General features: G+C 41.1%; 1 protein-coding gene across 3 annotated transcripts in view; it reads right to left on the minus strand.

The window, feature by feature from the left end:
- Positions 1-9731: 9731 nt before the first annotated feature.
- Positions 9732-22637, minus strand: part of HBS1L (HBS1 like translational GTPase) — an 88051-nt gene continuing 75145 nt past the window's right edge. For all 3 annotated transcript variants that reach the window (XM_045499708.1, XM_045499712.1, XM_045499711.1), the window contains 5 exons: positions 22138-22228; positions 21595-21703; positions 15029-15129; positions 12005-12149; positions 9732-10401 (listed from right to left, as the gene is read on the minus strand). In XM_045499708.1, the coding sequence (XP_045355664.1) occupies positions 10390-10401; positions 12005-12149; positions 15029-15129; positions 21595-21703; positions 22138-22228 (458 nt within the window). In that variant the 3' untranslated portion in view covers positions 9732-10389. The remainder of the gene's footprint in view (positions 10402-12004; positions 12150-15028; positions 15130-21594; positions 21704-22137; positions 22229-22637) is intronic.

A 22637-nucleotide genomic window follows, 5' to 3' on the forward strand; every position in this document is an offset into this window, starting at 1 on the left:
GAAACTGAGCCTCAAAGAAGTCAATTTGTCCAAAATCGCAGTAAGGAATGACCATTAATCCGTTTTTCTCCTAATCATGTTTTTCTTCCACCCATCGCTGCCCTCACCCCACAGAGGTAACTGAAGACAGACTCCCTCTCTCCATCACTCATCTGTGTTTCTCTTTACCTTGCCTGCCTTCTGACTGGTCCCTCCATCCCGAAACCAGCAGCTTACCAGCCAGATGTGCCATGGCAATAAAGACACAAGCCAAATATATGCATGGTGTGTATAACACACAAGGGATTCATATCTGTGATGTGTGTAAGAATTTCTATAAATTGGTGAGGGAAACGAACAGCCCGGTTGAAAAAAATAAGCAAAGGCTAAAAAAAATAAAACCAAATAACAACAATTCATAGCAAAAGGGATGCGATACACGATTGGCTAATGAAGGTATGAGAGGTGCTTGGCCACACTGTTAATCAAAGGATGTGAAGGACACAGAGATGCCCTGTCTCCCCAGTGAGAGGCAGTACACATCCCCCGTGGGCAGCGTGTACTCTTCCGTGGGCTCCCACGGTGGGAGGGCTTACAACACACCTGGGAAGGCAACCAGGCAGTTGTCAACATTTTTTTTTTATATTTATTTATTTTGGGGAGACAGAGAGACAGAGCGCAAGCAAGGGAGGGGCAGAGAGAGAGGGAGACACAGAATCTGCAGCAGGCTCCAGGCTCTGAGCGGTCAGCCCAGAGCCTGAGGGGCTTGAACTCACGGACTGCAAGATCATGACCTGAGCTGAAGTCTGACGTCTAACCCGCTGAGCCCCCAGGTGCCCCAGAAGTGTCAACATTTTAAATGTGCCCACTTGGAGTCTGGTAAGCCTAGGAATCTCCCTCACAGAATTTCTTGCTCTGGTGCAAGTAGCTAAGTCACAGGACATCTGTTTGCATGGTAATTTAAAAACTGTGAAAACCATAGAAATGTCTACCAACCGATGAATATGGTAAATAGTTGTGACACCCACAATAAGGAATGTTATGTAGCCATTGAAAGGATGTGCTATTAGGTGAAAAAAGAGAGCTAGTGGATAATATGTCCTATATAATCTCTTTGGATGCCTATTTGATTGAGGGGATGGAAAGGGGAGGGGGAGTGAGGGTTTTTTCCTCTTTTTACTCCATACAGTTTTAAATTTCATGAATACTTTGTGATGAACCGTTATCAATATGCCACTTTTGTAGTTAAAATTGTCAAATGTGAGATATCAATATTCTAAATTCATTGGTCATTTGGGATGTTTCCTGGCTGTGCACAACCTTAGATCCTTAGGGCTTCCCTGCTCCCCCTTGTTGGTCTCTAAATAATCTCCAAAATTCTTGCTAATCAGTGATGCAAAGCGAGAGGCTCTTCTTTCCCTAAGCTTCAGGCCTCTCTGCAGATCTAAAGGTGACCTCTGATGATGGTCTGATGAACAAAGGACCAAGCTCCTGGTGTTCTCTCATTTGCAGCTCAAAGCCTCTGCAGAAACTTGGGAATTATAACTCATCTAATTTAATTTAGCCACTGTTCTCGAGACTCCTTCTCCTCACCCAGTAAGAAGCAGGGAAGAAGTTTAAAGGCAAACATTTTTCTTCTCGGCCTAAAATTCTTAACGTTCCTTTTCCAGGTGACTTTTCTTTTATCTTGTGTTACTGACGTGGGGTCATTTCGAGGTGCTTCTGTTGGATACCTGGTTACATATAAATAGAAACGTACGTGCAGGGACAAATACAACACTACATGCAGCCAGCGTCCATTCCGGAACCCAGAAACCAGGGTGGGTATTTCGAAGTCTAATGCAGGGAAATGGTTACATTGTGTTGGAAGGCCGAGAGAGGGGCCAGTCCGGCTGAAGCGCCCAGACAATAGTTAACATCAAAGAGCAGATGTCATGTCTGAGCCCCGGGAACACAAGAAGAGGTGGGTAGAGGGAGCTCCTGCAGGGCTGTGGCGTGGCCACAGCCGGCTGGACCAAGGGCAGCTGGGGGCTACAGCTCGAACTGTCGCTGGAGAGATGCTGACAGGGCCTGGATACAGGGAGCGTCTCTTCCCTCCCCCTCCTTCCAGGCTCTTCCTAGTGCCTCCTGTTGGCAAAAAGCCACTTGGCAAGGGATCTGAGCGATAGGGTCTGCAGACCCCAGCTGTGGCCCCACAGTTCAAAGTACCAGGGAGGGAGCCTGGAGCAGAGAGCTGGCAGGGAAATACCCAGCCCAGACTGACTTTTCTTTTTTTTTTTTTTAACCATTTTTTTTAATGTTTATTTTATTTTTATTTTTATGTATTTATGTATTTATTTTTTTGAGAGAGACAGAGTAGACAGACTTTTCTTAGCTTGTGTCCCTGATTCTCCCACTCAGCTTCCAGTGTCTTGTTTGCTCCTTCCGAACCTTCTAGAAGCCCACCCTTCTTTCTCCTAAGCACATCATGCTCAAAAATATGCATCACCCTCCCTTCCCCTCCCCTACTTCACTGAGATTTCTCTCACCCAAACTATTGAGAAAAAGATGATTGTGTGACAGAAACAACGGAGACTAATGTGGATTGCTTAATCAAGGTTTTTGTCTTTTTGTATAGTTTGCAATAATCCAAAAGATTCTAATTAGAGGACTACCTAAGGGAGATCTTTTAAACAGAAGGGACTTTCCAAGGACACCGGGGGGGGGGGGGGGTGGAGTTTTCTGACACAGAGGAGCAGAATAGTGCGAGAAGCTGGCCACAGTGCTTGTAACGTGCACTTGGTGCTTCTCAGAACTTCTCACAGAAATCGGCCCAGCTTCAGAGCAGACATGAAGTGAGCTTTAGCTGGTGCATCTTTGTGCCACTTGTCATTCAAGCTTGACCTGGTCCATTTGGGCATAGTGCCCTGGCCCTTCACTTCCCTTCTCCCTCTGTCCTAGCAGCCCCTTCCTGTCTACACGGCAAGCATTGATCCCCACGTGCCGCTCAGCCACAGGCCTGACTCTGGAACCAGAGCGCAGGTGAAGCGGGAGACACTTCCTGAGGACACAGCATTCAGCCTCACTTCGGCCTGAACCCTAATGGGTCTTCATGCCCTTCCCTTGAAACTCAGGACCAATCGTCTCTTGCCTGTTTCCCTTAAGAAGACTAAAATCCGATACCCAAGCCTAGGAGTAGAGACTCTACTCCCTTGTGGTTCCACCTGCCTCACTGTACCTCTGCATGTGACCTGCTCCCGAATCCTGGGGACTGGTCCACCTGCTCTGCAGTGCTCGTCCTGCTGAGCCCAGACCCCTGGACTGCATCCAAGTGTACTCCCACTGGCAGCAACTGCCCCCGCCGCACCCCAGCGGTTGCTCTAGCGCCAGGGCCTGCACAGTGAGAATAGAGGACTCAAGGCTTTAAGTTCCACTGACAAAATTATGAACATGAGGTGTGCAATATTCTGAACATCAGTAGTTCTAGAATACTTCAGAAGGCGACAGGGTAATTTTCACCTCATAGGCAACAAATTATTCTTTTTGGAATTATTCCCTGATTTTCCACGATCCTCTAGAGTGCTTTTGGAACTCTGAACCACCCAGGTGGGCCGCAGTACCAAGAAGTACACGGTGTGTTTGTTACGTAAGCATCTCCAGAAGCCATAGGGGAAGATACGGGTACCTTCCAGTTCTCTCTCTCACCTTCGTCTAGGGGAGACAGAGCACGAAGCAAGTCACAATGGAGTAGCGCGTGGGTACCCCGAAGGCGGGCACTATGCTTGGCAGAAACCCAGGGCGGGGAATGGAGAGCTCCACCTGAGTTCAGTGAAGGGACCAGAGGATGGGACTTCGGAGGTGGATAAGGAAGGACGGGGAGGAAGTTAACAGGCAGACAAGCAGTGGGTAATTCCAGGCAGAGGCAATACCTGTTGAGGACCCCACCATCCTTCTGTCCCCACAAGAACCTTGACCAGAAGACACTCTCCTCTCTGCCCCCTCCTTCTCCCCTCTCCTGGTTCTGCAGCCTTTTAATGGGCTCAAGTCTCTCTACTATAATATTGTATCCTGTGACTATCTGGAGGAAAATAGAAGCCTGATAAAGTGAAAATGTGTCTCTTCTCCAGCACGAGAACACTGCTCTGAGAATCACAAAATTAAACCCAGTTAATGGGGTACCGAATTGATATTACAAAGGCCACACGCTACCTCCTGCCCTTATACTGGAGGCTTAATTTAATTGACTTGCTTGTTCTGTCTTACACTATTATTTCTACCTATTTAAGTGGTTTCCAAGTAAGGAAAAAGCTGCCTCTGAGAGCTGAAAGCTGGCTTGGCCATCTTGGGTAGGCCATGGTGTTCTTCTATCAAACATTAACAATTCCTAAATCTCTGACATCAGACAAGGTCACTGTGATCCTGAAGTGAGATCCTATAACCGCTGAGCGAAAAGCACTGTGCAAACCATAGAAACGACTGAACGACTCCCTCCTGTGGCTAACTTGAGTGACTGCTGTTGCTTTACTTGCAGCCATTGCCCCTCCCTCAAAGGGTACCCAGTTGCAGAATTACTTCCACTTTCTGACAGTCACCAAGTCCAGAAGAAACCCTGGCTCACTCGAGCCCTCCTCAAAATTACCTAGGTGTGCCCAACTCTCTAACAAGCCCCTCTGTACCCCTTCTTACTAAGAAGCACCTAGTCTCCATGGTGGATGGCCTCTCTTGCTGCAGCCAGCATCGGTCATTTTGACTAGTCGTGTCCTGGTGGTCTTTGACTGATGACATCAACAAATGATGGGCACCAACATATGCTTGATGCAGATTCTTCTACTATGACTTCCCGGAAGTTTTGAACTACATCTATGACCTGAGTATTGTATATCCTGCCTCCCCACTTCTCCACCCCCTCCCACAAGGACTCCTTACCTTCACCTCTGAACACCACCGCCTGGGTGGCTCAGTCGGTTGAACGTCCGACTTCGACTCAGGTCATGATCTCGCGGTCCGTGAGCTCGAGCCCCGCATCGGGCTCTGTGCTGACAGCTCAGAGCCTGGAGCCTGTTTACGATTCTGTGTCTCCTTCTCTCTCTGACCCTCCCCCATTCATGCTCTGTCTCTCTCTGTCTCAAAAATAAATAAACGTTAAAAATTTTTTTAAATGAATAATGAAATTAGTGGCCTACACCCCCTCTAAAAGTTTTACACATTTGGCACCTGTGTCCCTTTGTCTTCTAAAATGTGGTGCTCCACAAAAGACTGGGGTTAATTTTTCGTTTCTTGGAAGATGACATTTTTGGGGGAGGTTTGCTTTATTCCCAAGATTTGTTTTAATCTTAGAAAAGTCAACGTTTTGACAGAAAAATGTGGTTGTGATCCCTTTGTGATGTTTTGCACAAAAATGGTGTGCTCTCATCACGTGCAATCTTGGGGTCTCTCTGTCCACCATTTTCATCTATCTGTGTTCTAGGAGTGGCTCCGAAGGAAAACTTACAGGTCATCAAACTTACAATGATCACCTGTTTTCAGTCTTCAGCAAGTATTTGGATGTTGCTGTTATGATTTAGGTCGGTTCCTATGCAGTCTCTTCCAGCCTATCCTGATTCCTTCCTCAACTCAGCAAAATCTCCTGCTGAGACACCCTGCAGCAGTTCAAGAAAACTCGTGTTTGTTAGGACGCACCTGAAAGGTCTTTGCCTCCAGCTGCTCAGAACACTACTCTACATGTAGGGCTGATTTTTCCACAGCCCTCATGCTGTGTTTCACAATCATCTTTAAAAGAAATCTATCGGAGCCCAGTGTTAGAAAGCAAGAGTGTATTACGTGCCCTCAGCCACCTCACAGTCCCATCTGCGTCCTGGTAGAGTCTCTGGCAGCCAGTTGATTTCTTGTCCGCATTCTGAAACGCAAGCACATTTCAATCTCCGCAGCTCAAGAGGCTCACCCCAGGTCAGGAAAGACTCCAAAGTGGGGCTGTGGTTTAATGACAAGAGGACAGACAGAAGCAGTGCTGAAGTTTGCTTTTCTTTCTCTTTCCTTCACTATAAAAAGAGCCGTCTGCACACACAGCATTAGAATAGAAATAAAAGCTTGTAATTTTCGGTCACTACACACATAAGGAAATGGAAAGCAGTCATCTGCTGCCACCGGCATTAATTCTTGCACTCACTCAACAGTCGTATGTGCTAGGGACTGTTCCAGTTGCTGAAAAATAGTGGTAGGCAAAACAGAAAAGGTCTCTTTCCTCTTGCGACCGACATTTCAATAGGAGAAAATGATGAATTCTACAAATATGAAATTGCAGCCATGAAAGGATTCCGAGGACTGGGACAAGGTCCATGAAAGCAAGCAGTAATCCTATCTACTGTAATCAGAGGCCACGGGTTCCCTGGAAAGTGACAATGAGCTGGTACGCGGGAGCTGAACCTCATGTTACATGCAGTCTTTCCACTAATCCTCATCATGTAGTTATATGCCTCATCTCATCCCTAATGTTTATTTTTAAAATCTTGAATAGCTTTGGCATTTTCAAAGAACCAGACTGTAAATTATTCAACAATTCTACTTTTCCTAAGACCTCTGATACAGAAGGGCTTCCAGTGGCTCCATCAAGGGTTTCTGTTGGGTTCATCTTGCCCCTGGACCCCATCCCTCCTGTCAGCACGTGGTTCTGCTGGCTTGTGGCAGCTCTGGTCCCACTGTTAAGATGCTCATCGGTGTGGCTCTTCTTACTGGAGGTAGATGGGTTCTAAAGAATGGTTTTCACTGTTGGTGGGATTTTAAAATGTTGCTAGTTTGGAGGCCAAAAGCTGCCCTCTTGGGTGATTTTGCCAAAGCAAAACCTGCCTCCCTCTCCGCCCCCCCCCCCCGGCTAATTTTTAATTTTGCAGGAGGGAGACTGTGATTTCCAAGTTGAATTACTTAGATTCAACAGAATCACAATGGCTCCCCTCCTCACCTAGTCCCTCTGCATTGTCCTTAAGGTACGTTCTTGCAAGATGCTTCCATATTAATTCTTCAGAGAACCCCCTGGGCTGGGCTGTCAGCCCTAGGAAGACTTGTGCTCCAGGGCTCTCTCCTGTGCCTAGAATATGGCAGGCTCATGTTGAGGAAGGAAGGAAGGTTTTTCCATTCATGTATTTCTATGGGTATTTTAGAGGAAAACTGGAAAGTGATGACCCAGTAATTTTTATTGGGTCTTCTTATCTGGAAGGTTTGTGTGTATGTGTTTTAGCCATGTAATCCTGATGAATTCCTACAAATCAGGAATGTGCTGGGGACATTCAAATGACTGTATTTTTACATCTTTTTTTTTTTTTTTAAGAGAGAGAAGCAAGAATAGGGGAGAGGGGCAGAAGGAGAGACAGAGAGGATCCCAAGCAGGCTCCACACTCAGCACGGAGCCTGATGGGAGCTCGATCCCACAACCCCGGGATCACGACCTGAGTTGAAATCAAGAGTTGGAAGGTCAAGCAACTCAGCTACCCAGGTGCCCCTTTACATCATTTATTAAAAGCTACTAATACTTCTATTGAAAAATCTTGATTGCACTATAAAATAAAAAGATCTTGAGTAATGATCAAAACTACATTAAAAAATAGGGGTGCACACACATGCACTCTCTCTCAAAATAAATTAAAAAAATATGTGCTAGAGGCAGAAAAGAAATGTATCAAAATATTGGCAGCAGCAATATTTAGGCAATGGAACTATGGGTGAATTTTATTCTTCCCTCCACTTTTCTGTATTTTACAAATTTTATAAAGTGAAAGATTGCATTTTAACAATGGTTAAAGTAATTTTTCATCTGCATATCCATAGGAGAAAAAAAAGTCTATGTCTAGAAATTGTTTTCTAAAATACCTCTCAAAATAGAAGGGCTCAAATACTGTCGTAAATAATGAACCTATGGAAAAAACACTAACAAGTCAAAATATGGATCTATCATGTTTTTAAGGCCAGTTATTCTACAGGCAATTGAGCAGTGGAGATTCACAAAGAGCTGAGATCAGAGAACAAAGAAGCCACTTGTGTGCAGAAACAGAGAAACCATAAATAGGAAGAAGACAAACAGCACGGGAAGCAAAAGTGCCCCAAAATGGATGCACTGTTAGTAGTATGGATGGAAGTTTCAGGGGGAAGATTTCCACCAAAGCCAAGCTTGTGTATGCTTGGCTGTTCGTCACTTAACCCCAACCTCCTACTGCCACCACACCTCTCCCACGCTGGGTGGGTCCCCTTAATGTCTCCACCCCCTTAAACAACAATCAATTGTACACATAATGCAAATAAGAAGACTGCACTTTATCACAATTTAAGAACGGAGAAATAAACACTCATTTCTACTACTGCTGCTACTATTTTTTGATGCTAAACTCTTTTTTTTTTGTTTGTTTATTTATTTCTGAGACAGAGAGAGACAGAGCATGAGTGGGGGAGGAGCAGAGAGAGAGAGGGAGACACAGAATCGGAAGCAGGCTCCAGGCTCTGAGCTGTCAGCACAGAGCCCGACGCGGGGCTCAAACTCCCAAGCTGTGACATCATGACCTGAGCCGAAGCCGGACGCTTAACCGACTGCACCACCCAGGCGCCCCGATGCTAAATTCTTAACAGTTAATTCTATCAAGGCCTTATACAACACTGAGTGGACGTCTCTTGTTCTGGCCGCACCCCTGCCCAGTCCCAATCCATTTCTCCTGCCTAAAATCACCCTGAGTTTCCATCCAACCCTCCCATGATTCTCAGCCATGTGCTGTGCGTGATATCCACTTCACACCCAACTACAAGGGTGCCCCAAGCAAAGAAATTAAACTCAATTATAGTCAGTGGTGAGCTGTTTCTAGAACTTCTGGAAAACAAATGCTCTTTAAACCTGCCCTTGACCTTGATGAAGGCTCTGCGGATCCAGGTGTGGAATTGCAGGGGGTTCTGAACAGAGTCAGAGGGAAAAGCCAACACTGGAGAAGGCGAGTATAGATGAATGAGTCTTTGCTGACATTGAGCTGCTCCATCTAGATGGAGTCAATGTCTGGCTACTGCTAGTCTTTCTTTTTGGTTTACATCACTTTAAGTTAGGTTTTTGCCAGATCTATCTGTTAAATTCCTGATTACTATAATGCATAAATAAAACACTTTCTTAGCTTAGCAAGTTTACACTGGAGTGACAACTACTCAAACACTCTTCAGTAAAGAAATGTACTATATGGGTGTGTTCGCTCTGATCATTCACCCAGAAGCACATCTACACTCTGTACATTTTAGCACATGGATGTTATTCTTCCACAGAATAAAAGAAATGTTGTCGTACAAAGTAAGCCACCAATATACAAATCACACTATTTCCCAATAAAAAGGTTTATCATACAGTCCATCAGATCAGAGTCCCAGGCCCAGCTGAGGATGAATTCTACCCTACAGCGACTTATACTCAGGAGGCAGCACAACAAATACCCGTTAACTAAATTTACCTTGGAGTTTGCTGTTGCAACTTTAAAGAAAAACATGACTTTACTCACAGGGGACTTGCAGTCTATAATGTATGCAAGATAAAGTCATCATGTATGTAATTCTAAAACAGAGAACAGGAGAAATAAATTTATGGTTAGAAATGGAGGAGTTGAAATTTAATCTGTTAGGGAAAAAAAAAAAAAAAAAAGGAATTCATGTGAGTCGGGAAACTTAGGTGAAAAAGATCCCATAAAATCCCCAAGTCATTTTTAGCAAGAGTGGTAGAGAACCTCATAAACAGACTCTAAGAAACAAAACACGATCTGCTGTTATGCTCAAACTAAGGCAATTTATTAGCTGGCTTTACACCTTAAATAATCTCTTGGTTACCTACAGGGACAGTTTCCACTAATTCCAAACTAAGCTTTCAAAAGTTCATTGTTGGAGGAAGAACATTCTTATGCTCAACACAAAATACCTCTTTTATAACTTTCAGCAAATCTTTTCTTAGAGTTAACTAAAAAAAAAGTTGCTCAGGTCAAATATTAACTACCTCAACAACCAATTTAGTTTATTTTCCATCCAAATGTGCGCAGGAGAGTTGAAAATCAAAAGAGAGCACTGTAAACATTTTGTGGTTTGGCTGGAAGTAGAGTTCATTTCATGATGACTGAACGTCTTCTAATACATATTTCTGATAGTTTCCATAAACCTCAGCAAAGTAAATCCATTCACTAACATTTCAAAGGGAAAGTTGTTTTCTTAAATGAAAGTGCAGTATTAGCCTTTCTTTGCCATTTGGCAACTTGAAATTTTTGCAGGAGTGCTGATTAATACTTCTTTGTAGTTGATTATATCATTTTAAGTTTCTCTCTCATTTAAAAAAATATCAATTGCACATTGTTCCTTTAACTGAACAACTGGATTCTTTAAAACAGAGGTTAGCTATTTCACTGCATTTGGAAACATGGTAGAAATTCTGACCCATCAGTCTTTTATCTGTAAAAGAAAAAAACAAAAAAAGGCGCTATAATTTATTCATTCACATTTTAAGAACAATAACAAAAGGAAAATGACAGTGAAATAATCATTATATCAAGATGAAACTTTTCTTTTTTCCTGCAACTTTTCCCCTTCCCCAGTCATGCTATTTCTGAGATTTACTACAATCTCTCCATTATGTTCCACAAGACACTGTGTCTTATTTCCAGAACGCTCTTTTAGAAAGAATGCTTTGATGGATTACGTGTCACGTTGCTGACAGTGCATTAGATAACATTTACTGAATGCCAATTACGGTGCCAAGTGTTTTGTGTAGACCTTCACTTCACGACGCTGGGAGGAAGGTTCCTGTACCCCATTTTTACAGGTGAATAAACTGAAGGAGAAATGTGCTTGTGCTGCTAGGAGTCAGTGGGGTAGTAACAAACTTGGGCAGCTGGACTCCAAAGCCTTTTGCGGGATGCAAGTATAACTGGATTTGGATGCAACATAAAGCCCCGTGTTCAAAGTAGACACTCCGTTCGATGAACTGAATTAACTTTCATGCGGAAAACGATCAAATGAAGTAATGAAGTTCCCTTTAAAAAAAAAATATTCCTAAGATTTACATTAATCATGATTGTGTGGAAGAACATTTAAATTACTGAAGTTCTCTGGTCCACTTCTGGCTATTTTCTCCAAAACTCAACTGCACCTTACATCATACAATAGGTCCCTTTCATTAACATTAATTGAACTTTCTGAATGGATCATTTCAAAGAACACTGAGAACCAGTTATTTAAAGAAAAAACAATAATGATGGCTCTTCTATTAAATGAAATCACTTCCCCCAAATTCATTGGACTCTTAAAGTCTGTATTCTCATAATTTGGACTGCATAGTTTCAAATCTATTTTTCAACAAATTTAATTAAAAAAATTTTTTTTAACATTTATTTATTTGAGAGACAGTGAAGGAGTAGGAGGGGGGCAGAGATGGGGGGAGACAAAGAATCTGAAGCAGGCTCCAGGCTCTGAGGTGTTAGCAAAGACCCAACGCGGGGCTCAAACTCACAAACAGTGAGATCGTGACCTCAGCCAAAGTCAGATGCTTAATCCACTGAGCCACCCGGGTGCCCCGAATTTACTTTAATTTTTAATAAATGTTTATTTATTTTTGAGACAGAGAGACAGAGAGAGAGCATGTGTAAGCAAGGGAAGGGCAGAGACAGGGGGAGAGAGAGAATCCCAAGCAGGCTCCGTGATGCCGGCGCAGAGCCCCACGTGGGGGCTCGATCTTATGAACCCTGGGATCATGACCTGAGCCGAAATCAAGAATCGGACACTGAACCGACTGAGCCAACCCCAGGCGTCCCAAAAGTTACCTTAATTTTGAGGAATATCACTCATGGGGAAGATAGTTTGGAAGTCTCACTGTGAAAAGTTCTAAAACCACACATTTTCTTGCCATCATGTAAAAAGACTTTAACATAAATTTTAAAATCTTGTTCTAATACCATAACTGTGTCCCCCTTAAGCCATAAAGTCTCAGTGAGCATTCTCACAAAGCAGGTAAAGAAGAGACAAGAGACGCCACGACAGGTAACCACCCTCACGGTACCTCGGTGACCACGCCCGCGGCGATGGTGGAGCCGCCGTAGCGCAGCATGAACCTCCCCAGCTCCTTGAAGTCTTTGTACAGCTCCAGCGCCACCGGCCGTTGCGTCTGCAGCTCCACCAAGGCGTTCTGGCCTTTGGTCAACAATCTGTCAGAAAAGGGGGAGCGGGGACGACACGGATATCCCGCAGAGGTGAATAATGCAGTAACAAACCAAACAATGTATATTTCACATTTGATCAACTTTCAAAAACTTAAAAAGAAAAAGAGTTTTTAAAATGAAAATATATACCTTTGAATTTTTCTGGGTCAGTTGAAAGAAATGAGAGGAATAATTCTAGATTTAAGAAATATTAGCTACATTTTATATACGTGTGTGTGTGTGTGTGTGTGTGTGTGTGTATTTTTTACCAATCTTCCAAATACAACTCTTGAAGGACCCTATAACCTAAAATGCTCAAGGACCCTCCACCAAAGCCTTCCCTTCATTCCCTCATGCAACTGAGAGGTTCAATATCTAATAAAGAAAGTAAAGAATTTTCATTTTAAAAGAGGAACATAATATAAAATTCTAATTGGGGGGGCGAAGTGTTAGGAAGTTATGTATAAAGAGGACAAAATCTCCTAGTGCCAACAGACTATTCTAAACCTCTCTCTTTCCTTCCCTCCTCTCTCTTTTCTCACACAGGAATAGTAATTCTTTAACAAGCGTTCAAAATAAAATCACATAAGATTTTTCCATCGTAAGATGTCTGTAGGAAATGAACGGGGTGGGGCAGGAGCCTTCATATAAGCAGTTCCATACAAATATAAACAAAAATCCTCATGCAATGGGCCCTCCCAAACTTACAGGAAGAGTAGATCCCAAAAGGGGACATTTTGAAAATGTTCTCGAATTTAATTTTGATAACATTCTCTAATTTAATTTTGATGTGTTCTAGAAAGAAAACAGCAATTATAAACTCTCCTTCTGAAAGATTAGTTCAGAGACAGAATAAGCCAAAAAAGTTTTTTAAAAAGTATTCCAAAATTTCCCAAAATTGGCTTTGGACAATTTCAGTCCAAAGTCCCATTCCTTAGAAAGGAGAGTATCTAATATATTCATAATTTGTACTTAATGTTGTTTCTAGAAAGCTTGATTCCATCCATATGAAGCAATCAAGTCTGTAATTTGCCAGCGGTGAAAAGGAAGGAAAGACCAAATGGTGCTGGTGTAAAGTAAGACAAAGGCTACAAATTAGGTGCCAGGGAAAATTAATATAAGAATATACTAGAACCCAGAATCACTGAGCAGGGAGCAGAAGCAGGGAGGGGAAAATTCAGAATTAGATATGGTGAGTCAATTTTAGATTGAGAATTCTCCCAATCACTTGTGTGGGTCAAACAACCTGGATCCTGCCAAAAATACTATAATTTATGTGAACCAGCTGACTAGGTTAAATTCCTGACTCTGCCCCCTTGCTAGCTCTGTGAACTTGAACATGTTATATAACTTCTCTAAACCTCAGCTTCCTTATCTGAAAAATGGGAGAAATAGTACGTGCTTCGTAAGGTTGCTGAGAATATAAACCATGTGAAAGCAGTCCCGAGAGAGCCTAGGAAATAGCGGTCCTTCAGAAATGTTTGCCATTATTTACACTTCTCAGGACATGATGGCATCATGGACTTTAAAGACTCAGGTTAAACCTGAAGAAGTATCAGTGACTACACATACTGTGGTGAGCACTGAATAATGCACAGAACTGTCAAATCACTATGCTGTACACCTGAAACTAATATAACATTGCATGTCAACCATATTTCAACACATTTTTAAAATCGTTCTTAAAAAAAAAAATAAAAAGAACCATTAAGGAACTATCTTCGAAAGAGAGATTAAGTAACTCTTTCTTCCCAACTAATGGAGAAACGGGCATGGGTATAGAGCAGAGTGAAGACTCACTTCCACTTGCACCCTACCTATTAGCCCACTAACCACCTCTGGGCCTCTTACCCAGGTGCGAATGAGGAGGAACACCCAAAGACTGAAAAAAAGGGGATTTTGGGTGGGATTCCCCATAGGGTTGAAACGAGGAAAACCCCAAAGCTAAAGCAGCCAAGCCAAACTGTGGTTAGTTAGCCTTTAGTTGAATTAGGGTAAAAAACTTAAGGTTGTCAGGAAGCACTTCCTTTGAAAAATCCCAACCTTGTCCCGGCCAAAGGGAATTGTCCCCATTGAGGCCTGGATATTAATGATAATCAAGAGGGAAACAACATGGTGGTGATCACCTCAGCTTAAAGCTCCACGTGGATTCTGAACAGAAAGAAAAATTCTGGGTGGGAAAAAAACTAGAAGCTACAGGGTATGCAATACACTTTTTGCCTGGAGTATTCTGAAAGTATGGAACGCTTCTCATTAAGGAGGTGACAAGAAAGGTAAGAGCAACACTCAGGTGTAATCTGGAACTGGCGGCTAGGCATAACTGAAAGTCATTCTTTAAAATGTAGAACTGGCTTTTTTAAGTGCCTTTATTTTTACATCATCAGTACCCAGGGCTTGACACATATATGCAAATTTACATTAACATCTTTATTCACAATCCACACCCCACTGCCACCATCCATAACAGAAATTATATCTAGCGGCACTCATACCTAGACGGAAGCTTAAATATATGGTCTGTGTTTATTTTAATCTAGTCTGTGCAAAGAAAGATTTCTGGAACAAGTAAAATTAGATTTCGATTCCATTTATCACAAAGAGAAATACTATCACAATGAATTAATCAGTAAAAAATTTGCTAAATTTTAATTTTTTTAAATGTTTATTTATTTTTGAGAGAGACAGAGACAGAGCTTGAGCAGGGGAGGGGCAGAGAGAGAGGGAGACACAGAATCCGAAGCAGGCTCCAGGCTCCCGAGCTGTCAGCACAGAGCTCAAGGCAGGGCTTGAACCCACGGACAGTGAGATCATGACCTGAGCCAAAGCCGGACGCCCAACCGCCCGAGCCACCCAGGCACCCCTTTGCTAAATTTTAAAATACTCACTTTGGCTTCTTCTTTGTGACTTCACCCGTGCTTTTGTTTAAGACGCTAATCAATCGTTTAATAACGGCAGGCTCACTGACAGTCTGGTAGTGTAACAGCACCTGAAACAAAAAATGGTCCTGTTAAAACACTCTTTACCGTGCACCCACGGCTGTTTATTCTGGTGTCACATTCCATCATATGAATGCACTCGGCACTCCTGCCGGAAGCTTTCGGGGTCTCCAGCTGCTTCCTAAGTCCTACCATTCTGATCAGGGTGTTCCTTCACTTAAAAAAAGGTCACAGGAGCTAGTTCAAGTCTCTCCTCCACTAACTTAATGAACCTTAGTAGACCACACAACCTTCCTTACAGGGTCGTGATGAGAACTGAACAAGATCAGAGACAGTGCCTGGTATAGATGTTCATCAGATGCAAACTGTTCCATCACAAAAATGAGGGAAGGGGGATCATGTGATATTCAGCAGTAGCTAATGTATGCATTGTTGGATAATGAGAATAAAATATTATATAGGACTTCACTAGACAGTCTTTGAACTCAGGCCTGGCTCTACACTTTCCAAGTGTGTGATCTGGGGCAAGTCCTTTTAAAACCCTTTATCCCCAACACCTCCAGCCTCAGGTTCCTTATCAATGAGAAAAATCAGATAATGTTATTTTGAAGTGGTGAATATTCAGTTAATTGATGATCTTAAATTTTAGCTATTGTTCATGTTTTATATGTAAGGAAGTTTAATATCAAAAAGGTTAAGCAACTTAATGTGGCCATGGTGATATGTTTCAGAGGTGAATTTTAATTTTTTTTTTAATGTATGTTTATTTTTGAGAGAGACACAGACAGAATGCGAGTGGGTTAGGGGCAGAGACAGAGGGAGACACAGAATCCAAAGCAGGCTCCAGGCTCCGAGCTGTCAGCACAGAGCCCGACACGGGGCTCGAACTCACGAGCTGTGAGATCATGACCTGAGCCGAAGTTGGATGCTCAACCGACTGGGCCACCCAGGAGCCCCTCAGAGGTGAATTTTATATGCTGGGATCAACTAGAGTAAGAGTTACACTGGTTATCCTCATTCAAATAACAAGCACTAAATGTGCAATATGTCTATAGTTGGGTATAGTGGGAAGACCAAATACTCAGCAAGTGGCAAAGCTGGCAAGGTTTAAGTGGTCTGAGCATTTTATGCTGTTTGCTTGAAAAAACACTGACACGTCTATGGAACTTCTTGGCTGGGACGGCACATTCAGAAAAGAGAAATACAAGGGGACTTGTGGATGCACAATCCTGGACTCTGTAACTTTCTAAAAACCCAAGTATTTCAACCAGCACTTTGTTTATTCTATCTACTTCTCTCCCCAGGACAATGCTGCCCTCAGTCCAGGACAATCCTCTCTCATCTGAATTAAAGTGCAGGCTCCTTCCTGGTCTCTCTGCCACCACTCTTGTCCCTCCCTTAGCCAGTCTTCTTAAATCTACCAGACTGATCTTCTAAAAGATAAATTTAACGATACACCCTTGCTTTTTAAAACCATGGAAACTTTAACTCCACTACTAGGCACAAGGCCCTTCTCAACGTGACCCTCACTTCTCCAGCCTCATCTCTCTCCATCGTCTCTTCCATTCTCCATTCCAGGCATACAGAGCTTCCACTCCCTACATGTACCACGCCCTTTGTAAGCTTTAGGCTTTTGCACACGTGATGCCTCTGGCTAGAACACAGCCTCCACCTGTGCAGCCTCACTGGGATAACTCCTACTCATGCTACTCCAACCCTCTTAGCGTGAAGTGTCCCCTCCTGCAAGAAGCCTGACCTCTAGTCTGAGCTAGACACCTTCCTCTGGGTCCCCTAATCTCACGACATAACCTCTCACTTTTATTGTAGCTGCTGTTTTAAGTGTCTGTCATCCCATGTAAATATAAACTCTGTGAGACAAGGAACTATGTATACAAGTACCAGACATTTAACCAGCACTCAGTAAGTATTTACAAAATAAATGTAAGAATGAAGGAATAAGAACACCTACAACACATGGAAGAAATCAGTCATGTGGTTTTGTTTCTTTGTTTTTATTAAAGGCACAACCGAACCTCCATTATTCTACAAAGGCAAATTAGTTTTTGTTTTGTTTTGTTTTTTATCAATGGCATTTGACCATTATAAACTGGAAACATTCCAGAAAAATTTAATGACCAACTCTTACCAGGGGAAAAAACCTTCCACAACGCATGGTAAAGTTACATTTGTGTATCCAACACAGTCAGGGGTCAAAAGGCACCAATATGTAACGTAAATGTAGTTCTATAAATCTAAGAAACATTTCTTTTGCAACAAACAGGTAAATAAGCAGAAAGCCCCTTACTTGGCTCAGGTGTGACTAAGAAATCAATACCAGTCTCCATCCAAGGCTCGCCAAATTTGAAAGAACAGAGCACACGAACCTACTTAAGTTTCTTCTAACTTCTGTGAGTTATGTGTGGGTTCCACCCAATGAGGTGGATGAATGGATCATAGCAGTTTGAGGTACTGTGTGTGTGTGTGTGTGTGTGTGTGTGTGTGTGTGTGTGTGTTTTATGTCCATAGTATCTTACAGGTAGTAGCTCAGGAAAACAAAAACAAGAACAAAAAAAACCCTTGTGGAACACGAGTGAAAAAAATCTACATGCCAAGTAAGTGGAAAGTAATTGTATATTATATTAACATTTAGTTCATATTATATATACCCCAAACCAGTATGCAGCATAACGTAAAAGGAAAAGGATCTCAAAGTGAAAAGTACTGAGTACAAGTCCTGGCTTAATCACTCATTATTCGGACAGTCACCACACCCGAGTCTCCAATTCCTCACCTGTAAGTGCAGACAACACTAACACAAGTCTACAATCTTACCTGCAATTCAAAAATCCAAAAGACTGAAAACCTAAGTTTTTCCTAATTCTGCTAGAACCCACTTAAGTAGCAAAAGAGGACTTGAAGTAAGGCAATTTACAGTCCTTATTTATTCTACTTAGCATTAACAAGCTGTGATGCAGAATTACTAGTATGTTTGATTACAGGGTGTTGCCCCATCATCTGTTAGGGGTTTTACATAACATGCATGCATCATATCACCTTTCTATAATCTGAATATTTCTGAACTCTGAAACACACTAGCTTGAAGAGTTTCAGATAAGGGTTGGGACTCTACTTCATGTGGGGTTGTGAAAATAAAATTATGTAGTGTTTTATAAAACTGTAATGAACTACATAATCTGTTAGGTGGTAAAATAAGTCAAATTATCATTTTCCTTACACTTCTAGGTGACCTATATTTTAAAACTATCAAGGCATATATGGTCCATTAGTTTACAACAAGAAAGCTAAGACCACTCAGTAGGGAAAGGACAGTCCTTACAACAAATGGTGCTGGGAAAACTGGGTAATCCACATGCAAAAGAACGAAGATGAAGCCTTACTTTACCCATGTACAAAAATTAATTCAAAATGGATCAAAGACCCAAACAAAAGAATGAAAACTATGAAACTCATAGAAGAAAACAGAGAGGGAAGTTTCCTTGATGTTGAATCTGGCAATGATTTCTTATATATGACACCAGAAGTATTGGCAACAAAAGATAAATGGGACCTCATCAAAATTAAAAACTGTTGTACATCAAACAGCATTATTAAGAGATTAAAACGACAGCCCACAGAATGGAAGACAATATCTGCAAATCACATATCTAACAAGGGATTAATATCCAAAATACATAAAGTACTGAAAAGATACTCAACATCACTAACCATTATTAGGGGAAATGCAAATCAAAACCACAATGAAATACCACTCACTTCACAACCATTAGTTTGCCTATCAGTTAATTAAAAGCATCCTACTCTTGATTTTTGGCTCAGGTCATGATCTCATGGTTTGTGAGTTCGAGCCCCACATCGGGCTTTGCGCAGACGGCACACAGAGCCTGTTTGGATTCTCTCTCTCAAAATAAAGAAGCTTAAAAAAATCACCCACACCGCCCCCCGCCCCTTACACACACACACTACCAAGTGTTGGTGAGGAAGTGGAGAAAAGAGACCACTTGCACACTGCTAGAAAGAGCATAAAATGGTGCGGCTACTATGAAAAATAGTCTGGCGGTTCTTCAAAAAGTTAAACACAGAATTACCACATGATCCAGCAATTCCACTCTTAGGTACGCACTCAAAAAAACTGAAGAAAAAAAAAGGGGGGGGGGGTCAAACAGATACTTGTATGCCAATGTTCAAGGAAGCATTATTCGCAATCGCCAAAAGATGGAAACAACCCCAAGGTCCATCAACGGATGAACGGATAAACGATACATGGCATACACATACTATTCAACCTTAAAAAGAAATGAAATTCTGACATGTGCTACAATACTGATGAACTCTGAAAACATTATGCTAAATGAAGTAAGTCAGACACAAAAGGACAAAACCGTATGATTCCACTTATGAGGGACGTAGGATAGGCAAATTCATAAAGAAAGAAAGTAGAATAGCGGTTGCCAAGGGAAAAAGGGAAGGAGTAACAGGGAGTTTTTGCTTAGAGGATACAGAGGTTCAGTAGGGGGTGAGGAAAAAGTTGTGGTGATGGATGGTGTTGTGTTGACGGTCGCACAAAAACGTGAGTGTACTAAACGCCACTGAACTGTACACTTAAAAACGATTAAAATGGTAAATTTTATGTTACAAAATATTTTACAGTAAAAAAGCATAAGTTTAGTTAAAGTCTAACCCATTCTTCTATTTTTCTTCTTAAATAGAGTTTACCATACAAACTAAGAGACACAAATACTTCATGTAGTGTTAAGAAATGAGTCCCCAAATAGAAAAATTTTAATTGCTTGGGAAGCCTTTTCTCAGTTTAAAAACAAAACAAATAAACCAACAAACAAAAACTGAAGGTTCCTTCCCACAAGGGGCAGATTAAATGACAAAACACGACTGTTTTATTCTGAAACAAATTTCATCCTCGTATTCGTGAATCAATATACGCGGTGTAATTTCATAAAGGAACACGGACAAACTTTCAATTCATACTTATTTTTAAAAAACTACAGTAGACAGGAAGACAGTATTACTATTCAAAGTAACTACTGACCTCTTGACCTCTCTACCTCTCCAATGGCAAAAATTATTGCTGCATGAGTAAAAACACGCCGTAACCAACCTCTCCAGTTTCTCCCCACTGGACATACTGCTTTCTAAGAACGAGTGCCGTTCATTCACAGCAATTAAGCTACAGTTTCTTGCCTGTTAAAGAAGAATTCTAATATTTAAAAATTAAATATTTTCAACTATAACAACTATTTTGGAGAAACAATTTTAGTCTTTTTTTAGCATTTGGGAGAAATGGTATATGATTAAAACTAAAATTCTCGAACAGTATCTTATATTTTTTATATGACCAAATTTACATAGAAATAATTACAAAGAGTTATAATCAAAGTGCATGGTTATTTCAAAGGTGTGTAAGTATAAAATGAATTTAAATAAGCTAAATAAATTTATTCCCAACCTCTAAAACATGATCACTAACTAAACTGAGCTTAAAGGTCAATTACTACTACTGTCTTATTTTTATTTCAAAGATGCATTAAATGCTGAAAATGATCTGTTTATATTTTCAAAGGCAAGCCATTTAATTCCACTAAATATTTTATTGTCGTTCAAATCTGTACTATATGAGCTGACCAAGAAAGAAAAAAAAAAAGTCTAATAGGAAAAACTTCATCTGTTAAGTGGCAAAAGCAAAGTATCAAACTCTAAACACAGGATGGCCCCAAACATCTGAAAAAAAATTACACATAAAAGAAGAAACCCATGCAATGCACAGGCAGTGTATCTTCTGGCCAAGTAATATTAGAGTATAAAAACTCCTCTCCTTCCCATAAATGTGCATGTTCAGATGATGCTGGTAAATGATAACCTACAAACAAACCTCACAGCCTGCAGGGTCTAAATGTGTTGCTTCAGCCCAATTAAAGTTAACCCTGTGTCAAGCATCCCCAGAACATATTCATAAATACCAATGGGTGGACAACACACACACACATAAAAATACACTAAATGTAAAGTGTAGAGATATTTATGTAGTATCCAATTACAGAGTATTCTTATCTTTTATGTGTGTGTTTTCCAAAGTTTTCTATAATAATGTATTATTTTTATAATCAGAAACACTATAAATAAGCATATTAAAGCCAGAACAGAAAGACATAATCTAAGATTAGTCAGGTAGCCTCTAGAACACAGTAAAAAACATCAACCATTTTCCCTAAATGAATTTTACTATTATCCTTACTTTGTATCCTGTTGATTACAAAATTTCTTTTTAATGCCTCACTGAAAAAATCGTCAGACTCAAGGACCAAAATGAAAAAATACAAATGACTTTCAAAGTCTAATTTCATGTTTTTTTCTGGATTAGGGTAGTAAGAGGTTAGTTGAAAATAACTATAATAGCATTCTCGCTTGTAAAGTAAGTTACACTTTTTAAGATGAAGTTACTTTGAATTTATAAAAACAATAACAAACATTTTGAAACTTACAGGAAATCCTTTAGTGATAGGAATTTCAATATTAAAGATGAGGATCCGAGCTCTGAAACGAGTGCAAGCTTTAATGGGTTCTTTGGGGCCACAGAATATGCAGCCAACACTGTAACAGAAAAAAAAACAGAGACGGGGTGGGGGGGAGGGGGGAGAGAAGGTACTTGAAGAACAAATAAATACACATCAAATAGGAGTATCTCTAAAACCATTTACAAATAAAACAATCAAGTAAATTGGGGACTTTTCTAAATACTCCCTTCTGGGTTAAGGCAAAGCTTATACCATTATTAACCTTCCACCATTTTCATACGTTACAGCTTTCACTCAAAGAACGTGTTGAGTACACGTGCTGACATGTATTAATTTCAGTTTTAAGCAGATTTTGCTCATCATTTTTACATTTCTACAAGTGCCTATTTTTGGCCAAATGAAATTCGAAATTAATACTCATTCTTTCAGTTCAGTAGGTGAGTGGCAAGATCTATGTTTTGAGGTCCTACATCCAAAATAAGGGTCGCTTAAACTCATTTTCTCACTCACTTGATCTTGATGATATCCATGCCAACCAGCGTAAGACTAACATGATCACCTGCCGCCGCCCAATCAACAGGTTCATCATGCAGAGTGATTCCTGGAAATGAGTAAGAACCAAAGCATACAGTGAAACACCTCAATATCAAACCATAACAACCAAGAGAGCTTGGCTGATTTATGCCTCATCAGTCACTACTCATCATTTTCAATATGAATAGATTGAGAATGAGAAGTGTAACTGTGAGCGTTGAGGAAAACACACTTCCTCTAGACTTGACTCTTCTAGAACACCACCCTAAACATAAAGTGACTTGTATTTGTCCAAAAAAAGCTGATTTCTGCTTATTTAATCAAGGTTTTAAAACTCATTTATACAACTCATTTTATAACTCATTTATACAGCTATTAAACATGCCCCCGTTCAAACAGTTCTCTTATATTAATAGATGCGGGCATAATAATGCAGTTCAAATCACTTAATAACATAAAATATGGGACTAGGGGAG

The sequence above is a fragment of the Leopardus geoffroyi genome, chromosome B2 (genome assembly GCF_018350155.1).
Source record: "Leopardus geoffroyi isolate Oge1 chromosome B2, O.geoffroyi_Oge1_pat1.0, whole genome shotgun sequence".
Taxonomy (NCBI): Eukaryota; Metazoa; Chordata; class Mammalia; order Carnivora; family Felidae; genus Leopardus; species Leopardus geoffroyi.